This window comes from Amphibalanus amphitrite, unplaced genomic scaffold (assembly GCF_019059575.1).
Source record: "Amphibalanus amphitrite isolate SeventyFive unplaced genomic scaffold, NRLGWU_Aamphi_draft 000063F_arrow, whole genome shotgun sequence".
NCBI lineage: Eukaryota > Metazoa > Arthropoda > Thecostraca > Balanomorpha > Balanidae > Amphibalanus > Amphibalanus amphitrite.
The window spans coordinates 63,978-75,137 of NW_024881559.1; the positions used below are offsets into that span (position 1 = coordinate 63,978).

Here is an 11,160-nt window from a genome sequence, read left to right on the forward strand (position 1 = left end):
AGCGTCACGGCGTCTCTGACAATGATCCCAACGGGATATCGCTCTGATCTTTTTTTTAATGTTACAGCTTATTGACACCTGTTGCCCATTGACAATTCGTCTCTTGGCTCCTATTTCAATTCAAGTCACATGCGCGTTCCTGAAGGCTCAACCAGACCCATTTGCTGCCTTCCCGTCACTAGCGCGTCATGCACTGAACCAGATTGAACAATGCGTGTATTGGTTGGTCACCGGAGCAGGTGTCTACGGTGATTCCGTGATTGCACTTGATCCCATCCGTTTCAGCGTAAGATATGTGCGGAGACGCGGAACAGTGATTGTCAAATGGCGAGTATTGTATAGCTTTTCCAAATGTTCGCAAGTGATTTGTTCAACTTGTGTCATGACATTCGGCACTTATACATTCAAGTGAAATTGGTGCTTGAGGGCAGAGGGCAACACCATCCTTTCAACCTAACATCCGAATTCCAAGGCTTTTCCAGCCCTCGGTCTACACACACTGACTCAGACATAACACTTCCACTTAAATTAGGAGTTAAAACATTGCGCATTAAATACAAAACAGAGCTGAGCAGCGTAGGAAAGACAGTGGTGTGTGCGAGCAGGTCCGGTGTGGCCGGGGGTGGTCTCACCAGAGCCGGGCGGCGCCGTCGCAGGTCTCCCAGGCAGTCACCAGCGCCGAGTACCGCTGGTAGTCGGCGGCGGCCGCGCCCAGGCCGCCCAGCTCTGGCTGCGTCTCGGCGGCCGCGCCGGCCCAGGCCGAGCCGTGCAACACGTCCAGCAGGGCGGCCAGCCGGCGCTGCGTGTCCGCGTCTCGCTGCAGCAGCAGCGGCCGCAGCCCGACCGGCAGCAGCTCGGCCAGCCGGCCCAGCTCGGCGCTCAGTTTCGGCGGCCGCGTCCGGTACCGGCTTCGCACCGCGGCGCGCACCTGGCGGTACACTGAGGCACGCGCGATTACCACCAGCGGCGGCGGCTGCAGCAGCGCGGCCGACAGACCAAGCCAGGCGCCCAGCGGCCGGCGCACCCGTGTGGCCGACGCCTGCATGGCCAGCTCGAGCACGAGCCGAGCGCGCGCCCGCCGGCGCGCCGCCTCCCCGTCCGGGAGCGACGCCGCGCCGGCCGCCGACTCGCCGTCGTCGAAAGTCCAACGCACAAAGTCCTCGATGGGCACCTCTGCGAAGGCACGCGCCACGATAAAGGCCTGCACGACGGCGCCGACGATACTCCGCAGCCGGCCGCAGACTGAGAACAGCCGGCCCCAGTCGGTCGGGTCACACTCCAGCTGACTGTGCAGATGGCACAGCAGACCCCAGACGCGGCGCGCGCAGAGCAGTGAAGCCCGCCCGTCCACCAGGCCGGGAGGCGTCACCTGCACGTGGTCGATGGCGCTGGAAACGAATGAGTCCGGCTCGGCCAGCGCCGCGCGCCCACACTCGTCGTCGTCCAGCAGTCGCAGCGCCAGCAACGTATCACGGCGCGAGTAGTTGTGCACCAGCAGCGGCCCGAGCACGCTCGGGCAGGAGCAGGACTCCTTGTCCGTGCGCCGCGATACGAACTCCAGCTCGTCGTGCGTCAGGCCGTGACGGAGCAGCGCCTCGACAAAGCCGAGGCCGGCGGCGAACACTGCGTTCCAGAGGAACTCCTGCTGCGTGCGGCGCAGCGTCTCCATTCCGACTGCAGCCAGCAGCAGCTCGAAGATGACGGCGTCGTCGCGCTGCGCCGCGTGCAGCAGCAGGGAGCGCAGCGGCGCCGGCGACAGGTCCGCGCCGCGCTCCAGTAGCGCCGTCACAATGCTCGTCTTGGCGGCGGCCGGGTGGTCGCCCATCACGGCATGCAGCGCCGTCCGGCCGGCCACGTCCCGCATGTTGACGACCTGCGGCGTCAGGCCGTGCCGGCAGAACAGAGCGACGACGTCGGAGCGCTGCAGCTGGGCCGCCAGGTGCAGCGGCGTGGCGCCAGACTCGTCGGCGCAGCTCAGCGCGGCGCCGGCCTCCAGCAGCCGCTCCAGCATCGGCAGGCCGGCGCCGCTCTCCACGGCGGCGCCCAGCAGCGGCAGCGCCGCCTCGCCCGCCTCCAGCGGCGGCACCAGCCGGCCGGGCGCGCCCAGCGTCTCCAGCTGCTCGGCTCCGTACTCGAGCAGCGCCTCCACCAGCGGCAGCAGGCCCGTGCTGACGGCCGCGTGCAGCGCCGACCAGCCCGACAGCGAGCGCAGTGTCGGGTCGGCGCCGGCCGCCATCAGCAGGCGCACGCACGGCAGCGACGGCGAGCCGGCGGCCAGCATCAGCGCCGTCACGCCGTCGTAAGTGGCCACGTCGACGTCGATGGAGAGCGTGTCGGCGGCGGCGGACATGGCGTCCAACACCAGCCGCAGACAGGCGGCGTTGCCGCGACACGCCGCCACGTGCACCGGGAACCAGCCCTGGTTGTCGTGAGCGTCCACTCCGTGGCCATCAGCCAGTAGAGAGCGGAGTTTACCAGCATCATCAGACCTGTCGGGATCCATTAAGGTGGGCAGGCTGAGTAATGTTTCGATACTAAAAGCTTAGCTTCATGCTTCACATTTTCACAACTGTGCAGATATCAAATGTGATGAACATAGACAGAAGTCAAATCCTAAGAACGTTTGATACTGCAAGCACAGCCACATTGGAAGCCACATTGTTTTGTGTTCAAGTGGCAGTTAGGAGAACCTAGAAAAATGTTATGTGATTTCCTATACCAGAAACCCACAAGATATGATTTTAATACTGGCAATCATCTACCTGTCCTTATCAATACTGTGGTGCTTACCAGCATGCTTGGGCAACAGATGTTATTGTTTCGGGGTAGCGCCCTTCAAAATTCATACTCCTGCGACAATCAATGTCTGAAAATAGGAAGGCTGTCAATTTCTCTTGGTCCAGTGGAGCTGGGCTGGGGCATAGGTATTTCTTTTAGGTCAGTGAAACTAAACAATGCCTACACTATCCTATCACATCTTCACCTTTCTCAATACCGGAGAGTAGCTGCAGCCTGCGACCATGTAACAATGTCTGATCTTGTACAATATTAATAACCAGTCTTAACCCGGCAGGCGGTGGGCCTCCCGGCCACCTTCCGCGCGGTGGGGGGGGGGGCATTCCCCCCCCCCCCCGTATCTCCGAAACTACGGGACGGATCCGGAAAATTCTAACGGCGTTCAATAGCCCTGTCAAATTTGTCGAAGGAAACCAAATTTCATTGACCTCGGGGTCACCGATGACGTCACAGGTCAGGTCAAAGATAAAATGTTTCACCGTTGGCGTTCACGAGGCTTCTAGGGAATTGGAAAGCGCTATAACACCGAGTAAAACGCATTTTGTCGAAAATCAGCGATAAGGCGTCAGTTTTCTAGTACACATGTTGCTATTAGAGGTCACTGGTCATACCAGGTCAGGTCACAGGTCAGGTCACCAAAGGTCACCAAGGGTCACCACATGAACCCAACTTTACTAAGGTTGTGCGATGCATGTTTATGGCCAGTTTTCATTTCCAACTCAATGGTGTTGGTTATAAGACCATTAGGTACGGCTTAGGTCACATTCTGGCGGGGCTGCGGAGTCGATGGATTTTCAGCGACTCCGACTCCGACTCCGGCTTTCAAAAACCAGCTCCGACTCCGACTCCGGCCAGAATTGTCGACTCCGACCGACTCCAACTCCCGACTCCGACTCCGCAGACCTGGCAGGGCTGCGGAGTCGACGGATTTTCGGTGACTCCGACTCCGACTCCGGCTCGGGTTTCTAAAATCGACTCCGACTCCGACTCCGACTCCGGTCACAACTGTCGACTCCGACCGACTCCGACTCCGACTCCGACTCCGCAGCCCTGCATTCTGGTGGAGGTCAGGTCAAGGTCCTCCCCGTGGCCTAGTGGATAAGGCGTCCGTCTCCTAACTCGGTGGCAGCGAGTTCGCGGCCGGGAAGCTCCACGCCGTTTGACCCGCGTTCCTATATTAAGCCAGCTGGCAACTGGCGAGACAAGGCCACGTTAGACCCGGGAGGACCGTGCCGCCATCTACCTGCGGCACGCTAAACTTTCGATCCAAATTATCACCGGTGAACCGGGCGCGGGCAAGGTGGGTCCGTGGTGTCATTCGCAACAAGCACTGCTTAGCGGGGCACCCGGTCCCATAGCCACCCATTCATCCATTCGGACAAAATTTCTTTTAAAAAAAGGTCAGGTCAAAAAAGTTCAAATTTCAAAGTTGATATTTTTGCATAAAATGGCTATTGATTCGATGCACCTCGTCACGGGGAGTCTAATGGTGGTCTTTGTTTTGCGCTGCGAGGTCTAGAATTGCTAAAAATTGAGTTTGAAAATTTGACGTCATCAATTTTGAACAGTTTTTTCGCTGTAACTTGGCCAAAAAAAGATGTATCGATCTCAAATTTGGTATATAGATAGAAGGCGGTAGGGACTATTACATATCTTCCGGGTTTTTTGAAATTCAAAAAACTTTTTGGATTTTTCGGCTATTATATTTAAAAATCTTATTTTTTATTTTTGGTTGTCAAAATCCAAAAATTTCAAAAATCCGAGATAGCAATTTTGTAGCCCTCTATATTCTTCACCTTTTATGTCTGAAACATTTTTTTTTTTTGTATCTCTAAAGCTGCAGGCCTGACAGCTCTTCTCGGGAAACCTTTTTTTGGGTCAAAAATGGCAGAAATGACGTCACTCTGACGTCATTAGCGTCCAACCTATCATAGCCTTTGGAAAAATTTTTGGTCACAATTTGCAATAGCTATTCACGGGAGGGTACTAAAAGTTTGGTGCCGATCGGTGCAGCGGTTCTCGAGATATATCAAAAAAACTAAGGAGGGAAATGCTGCCTGGAAGGTTAAGTGTTTTTTGTACAATAAACAAATGGCTGTATATGGCTTTGGTACACACAAATGATAAGTTGGTTCGTGTTAAGCAGTAAGCACCATATCCGGTCGACCGTGGTTGAGGTGCTAACAACTCTGATGATATTCCAAGCTTCTATACCTATGTCTTGGTCTATATACCTATATACCTACCCTGATTCCAAGCGGTCAGGCAGCGGCAATGCCACGTGCGAATTGCCCGGGAATCGAACCCAGTGGCTGAACCTAGAGGCAAGAAAATTACCCCTAGACCAGATTCCAATTCAGGATGCTCCCCATTGGAAAGAAACAGAAAGAAATGAAATAAAACCAGACCCCAGTTCTCTATATTCGTCCCAACGGTGCCCAGCCAACCCCTCCACTCCAATCTTCACTCAATATACCCTGCCTCCAATCAACCTCCAAAATCCAAATATAACAAACCCAATAATGGCAACTTGAACTGGCTAAACCCTCCAATTTTTACTCAATATATTTGTTTGTTTTGTTGGGTTAGGCCCTTTCGGTCGACAAGACCATTGCAGAGCCGGAAGGATGATAGGAGTTAGGGGGAGACATTGGTCTGAGCAGGCACCCTAGTGAGTCGCCGGGGCTGGTGCACTTCAATGACCGTGGGTGCACTCAATATACCCTGCCTCCGGTATTTATGGCCTTGCTGCCCCTCCTGCCTCCAATTGCAATCAACCTCCAAATATAAAAAACGCAATAATGGCAACTGGCGCATGTGCGACGATTAATGCGCATTTTAAATGTTCTAAGAATTCTCATACAAAATCTGATTCGTGCATATTCTGCTCACATGCCTTGCAAATGGAAATTCACCAATCAGAAGCGGGCTATAAAATCCATGAGCTACATGAGCTCGTGACAGCGGTATAATGAATACCTGACAAAGCTAAGCAACATGCTACCCGCGTGCGGGGATGTAACGGAAGTTGGCACAGATTCAGCACAGATTCAGCACAGCACAGATTCGGTAGGGGAAAAAAAGGCCCCGGTAGAGGGAAACCTTTATGACCCATTTTCCCCTAGAAATGACGTCACAAAGAGGTAAAAATGGGTATCAATCGAAAGCTCTCGTTTACCCAGACACAGTCCTGCAGGAAAATTCCACTTTTTCCCCATAGGAAAGTTTGTACGGGAAAATCAAAATTTTGGGTCAATGGGGGGTCCCCCCCCCCCGATTTCGTTCAAAATCGGCACACAGGTGCCCCACCACCAGCCGAGAAACTTTCCCCAAAACGGTCCCCGTTGCATTGACGTTTAAGGCCCGTAAAGCCCCCTAGACTCGTAAAATATCCGTAAAATCGCCTTTGTACGGACAAAAAAGTGGTGCTATGGTAAAAATGGGTATCAATCGAAAGCTCTCGTTTACCCAGACACAGTCCTGCAGGAAAATTCCACTTTTACCCCAAAGGAAAGTTTTTACGGGAAAATCAAAATTTTGGGTCAATGGGGGGTCCCCCCCGATTTCGTTCAAAATCGGCACACAGGTGCCCCACCACCAGCCGAGAAACTTTCCCCAAAACGGTCCCCGTTGCATTGACGTTTAAGGCCCGTAAAGCCCCCTAGACTCGTAAAATATCCGTAAAATCACCTTTGTACGGACTAAAAAGTGGTGCTATGGTAAAAATGGGTATCAATCGAAAGCTCTCGCTTACCCAGACACAGTCCTGCAGGAAAATTCCACTTTTTCCCCATAGGAAAGTTTGTACGGGAAAATCAAAATTTTGGGTCAATGGGGGGTCCCCCCCGATTTCGTTCAAAAACGGCACACAGGTGCCCCACCACCAGCCGAGAAACTTTCCCCAAAACGGTCCCCGTTGCATTGACGTTTAAGGCCCGTGAAGCCCCCTAGACTCGTAAAATATCCGTAAAATCACCTTTGTACGGACTAAAAAGTGGTGCTATGGTAAAAATGGGTATCAATCGAAAGCTCTCGTTTACCCAGACACAGTCCTGCAGGAAAATTCCACTTTTTCCCCATAGGAAAGTTTGTACGGGAAAATCAAAATTTTGGGTCAATAGGGGGTCCCCCCCGATTTCGTTCAAAATCGGCACACAGGTGCCCCACCACCAGCCGAGAAACTTTCCCCAACACGGTTCCCGTTGCATTGACGTTTAAGGCCCGTAAAGCCCCCTAGACTCGTAAAATATCCGTAAAATCGCCTTTGTACGGACAAAAAAGTGGTGCTATGATAAAAATGGGTATCAATCGAAAGCTCTCGTTTACCCAGACACAGTCCTGCAGGAAAATTCCACTTTTTTCCCCATAGGAAAGTTTGTACGGGAAAATCAAAATTTTGGGTCAAGGGGGGGTCCCCCCGATTTCGTTCAAAATCGGCACACAGGTGCCCCACCACTCGAGAAACTTTCCCCAAAACGGTTCCCGTTGCATTGACGTTTAAGGCCCGTAAAGCCCCCTAGACTCGTAAAATATCCGTAAAATCGCCTTTGTACGGACAAAAAAGTGGTGCTATGGTAAAAATGGGTATCAATCGAAAGCTCTCGTTTACCCAGACACAGTCCTGCAGGAAAATTCCACTTTTACCCCAAAGGAAAGTTTTTACGGGAAAATCAAAATTTTGGGTCAATGGGGGGTCCCCCCCGATTTCGTTCAAAATCGGCACACAGGTGCCCCACCACCAGCCGAGAAACTTTCCCCAAAACGGTCCCCGTTGCATTGACGTTTAAGGCCCGTAAAGCCCCCTAGACTCGTAAAATATCCGTAAAATCACCTTTGTACGGACTAAAAAGTGGTGCTATGGTAAAAATGGGTATCAATCGAAAGCTCTCGTTTACCCAGACACAGTCCTGCAGGAAAATTCCACTTTTTCCCCATAGGAAAGTTTGTACGGGAAAATCAAAATTTTGGGTCAATGGGGGGTCCCCCCCGATTTCGTTCAAAATCGGCACACAGGTGCCCCACCACCAGCCGAGAAACTTTCCCCAAAACGGTCCCCGTTGCATTGACGTTTAAGGCCCGTAAAGCCCCCTAGACTCGTAAAATATCCGTAAAATCGCCTTTGTACGGACAAAAAAGTGGTGCTATGGTAAAAATGGGTATCAATCGAAAGCTCTCGTTTACCCAGACACAGTCCTGCAGGAAAATTCCACTTTTACCCCAAAGGAAAGTTTTTACGGGAAAATCAAAATTTTGGGTCAATGGGGGGTCCCCCCCGATTTCGTTCAAAATCGGCACACAGGTGCCCCACCACCAGCCGAGAAACTTTCCCCAAAACGGTCCCCGTTGCATTGACGTTTAAGGCCCGTAAAGCCCCCTAGACTCGTAAAATATCCGTAAAATCACCTTTGTACGGACTAAAAAGTGGTGCTATGGTAAAAATGGGTATCAATCGAAAGCTCTCGCTTACCCAGACACAGTCCTGCAGGAAAATTCCACTTTTTCCCCATAGGAAAGTTTGTACGGGAAAATCAAAATTTTGGGTCAATGGGGGGTCCCCCCCGATTTCGTTCAAAAACGGCACACAGGTGCCCCACCACCAGCCGAGAAACTTTCCCCAAAACGGTCCCCGTTGCATTGACGTTTAAGGCCCGTGAAGCCCCCTAGACTCGTAAAATATCCGTAAAATCACCTTTGTACGGACTAAAAAGTGGTGCTATGGTAAAAATGGGTATCAATCGAAAGCTCTCGTTTACCCAGACACAGTCCTGCAGGAAAATTCCACTTTTTCCCCATAGGAAAGTTTGTACGGGAAAATCAAAATTTTGGGTCAATGGGGGGTCCCCCCCGATTTCGTTCAAAATCGGCACACAGGTGCCCCACCACCAGCCGAGAAACTTTCCCCAAAACGGTCCCCGTTGCATTGACGTTTAAGGCCCGTAAAGCCCCCTAGACTCGTAAAATATCCGTAAAATCGCCTTTGTACGGACAAAAAAGTGGTGCTATGGTAAAAATGGGTATCAATCGAAAGCTCTCGTTTACCCAGACACAGTCCTGCAGGAAAATTCCACTTTTACCCCAAAGGAAAGTTTTTACGGGAAAATCAAAATTTTGGGTCAATGGGGGGTCCCCCCCGATTTCGTTCAAAATCGGCACACAGGTGCCCCACCACCAGCCGAGAAACTTTCCCCAAAACGGTCCCCGTTGCATTGACGTTTAAGGCCCGTAAAGCCCCCTAGACTCGTAAAATATCCGTAAAATCACCTTTGTACGGACTTAAAAGTGGTGCTATGGTAAAAATGGGTATCAATCGAAAGCTCTCGTTTACCCAGACACAGTCCTGCAGGAAAATTCCACTTTTTCCCCATAGGAAAGTTTGTACGGGAAAATCAAAATTTTGGGTCAATGGGGGGTCCCCCCCCCCGATTTCGTTCAAAATCGGCACACAGGTGCCCCACCACCAGCCGAGAAACTTTCCCCAAAACGGTCCCCGTTGCATTGACGTTTAAGGCCCGTAAAGCCCCCTAGACTCGTAAAATATCCGTAAAATCGCCTTTGTACGGACAAAAAAGTGGTGCTATGGTAAAAATGGGTATCAATCGAAAGCTCTCGTTTACCCAGACACAGTCCTGCAGGAAAATTCCACTTTTACCCCAAAGGAAAGTTTTTACGGGAAAATCAAAATTTTGGGTCAATGGGGGGTCCCCCCCCCCCCCGATTTCGTTCAAAATCGGCACACAGGTGCCACACCACCAGCCGAGAAACTTTCCCCAAAACGGTCCCCGTTGCATTGACGTTTAAGGCCCGTAAAGCCCCCTAGACTCGTAAAATATCCGTAAAATCACCTTTGTACGGACTAAAAAGTGGTGCTATGGTAAAAAATGGGTATCAATCCAAAGCTCTTGTTTACCCAGACACAGTCCTGCAGGAAAATTCCACTTTTTCCCCATAGGAAAGTTTGTACGGGAAAATCAAAATTTTGGGTCAATGGGGGGACCCCCCCGATTTCGTTCAAAATCGGCACACAGGTGCCCCACCACCAGCCGAGAAACTTTCCCCAAAACGGTCCCCGTTGCATTGACGTTTAAGGCCCGTAAAGCCCCCTAGACTCGTAAAATATCCGTAAAATCGCCTTTGTACGGACAAAAAAGTGGTGCTATGGTAAAAATGGGTATCAATCGAAAGCTCTCGTTTACCCAGACACAGTCCTGCAGGAAAATTCCACTTTTTCCCCATAGGAAAGTTTTTACGGGAAAATCAAAATTTTGGGTCAATGGGGGGTCCCCCCCGATTTCGTTCAAAATCGGCACACAGGTGCCCCACCACCAGCCGAGAAACTTTCCCCAAAACGGTCCCCGTTGCATTGACGTTTAAGGCCCGTAAAGCCCCCTAGACTCGTAAAATATCCGTAAAATCACCTTTGTACGGACTAAAAAGTGGTGCTATGGTAAAAATGGGTATCAATCCAAAGCTCTCGTTTACCCAGACACAGTCCTGCAGGAAAATTCCACTTTTTCCCCATAGGAAAGTTTGTACGGGAAAATCAAAATTTTGGGTCAATGGGGGGTCCCCCCCGATTTCGTTCAAAATCGGCACACAGGTGCCCCACCACCAGCCGAGAAACTTTCCCCAAAACGGTCCCCGTTGCATTGACGTTTAAGGCCCGTAAAGCCCCCTAGACTCGTAAAATATCCGTAAAATCACCTTTGTACGGACAAAAAAGTGGTGCTATGGTAAAAATGGGTATCAATCGAAAGCTCTCGTTTACCCAGACACAGTCCTGCAGGAAAATTCCACTTTTTCCCCATAGGAAAGTTTGTGCGGGAAAATCAAAATTTTGGGTCAATGGGGGTCCCCCCCGATTTCGTTCAAAATCGGCACACAGGTGCCCCACCACAAGCCGAGAAACTTTCCCCAAAACGGTTCCCGTTGCATTGACGTTTAAGGCCCGTAAAGCCCCCTAGACTCGTAAAATATCCGTAAAATCGCCTTTGTACGGACAAAAAAGTGGTGCTATGGTAAAAATGGGTATCAATCGAAAGCTCTCGTTTACCCAGACACAGTCCTGCAGGAAAATTCCACTTTTTCCCCATAGGAAAGTTTTTACGGGAAAATCAAAATTTTGGGTCAATGGGGGGTCCCCCCCGATTTCGTTCAAAATCGGCACACAGGTGCCCCACCACCAGCCGAGAAACTTTCCCCAAAACGGTCCCCGTTGCATTGACGTTTAAGGCCCGTAAAGCCCCCTAGACTCGTAAAATATCCGTAAAATCGCCTTTGTACGGACAAAAAAAAACGAAATCGGGGGGACCCCCCATTGACCCAAAATTTTGATTTTCCCGTACAAACTTTCCTATGGGGAAAAAG

The 11,160-nt window shown here is 51.4% G+C and overlaps 1 protein-coding gene across 1 annotated transcript; it reads right to left on the reverse strand.

The window, feature by feature from the left end:
• Nucleotides 1–317: 317 nt before the first annotated feature.
• LOC122378647 lies at nt 318–2,866 on the reverse strand. Its single transcript, XM_043359902.1, has 2 exons — nt 2,791–2,866; nt 318–2,489 (listed from the first exon to the last, which is right to left on the reverse strand). The coding sequence occupies exons 1-2, from the start codon at nt 2,844–2,846 to the stop codon at nt 629–631; spliced, it is 1,917 nt and encodes a 638-aa protein (XP_043215837.1). The 5' UTR covers nt 2,847–2,866; the 3' UTR covers nt 318–628.
• Nucleotides 2,867–11,160: the final 8,294 nt, after the last annotated feature.

Bases quoted from the DNA above. Each gene is read 5' to 3' on its own strand.
- LOC122378647 (XM_043359902.1), bottom strand. From the start codon at position 2,846: ATGAATTTTGAAGGGCGCTACCCCGAAACAATAACATCTGTTGCCCAA. The intron at 2,490-2,790 runs GTAAGCACCACA...GGATCCCGACAG, and splicing joins TCTGTTGCCCAAGCATGCTG to GTCTGATGATGCTGGTAAAC.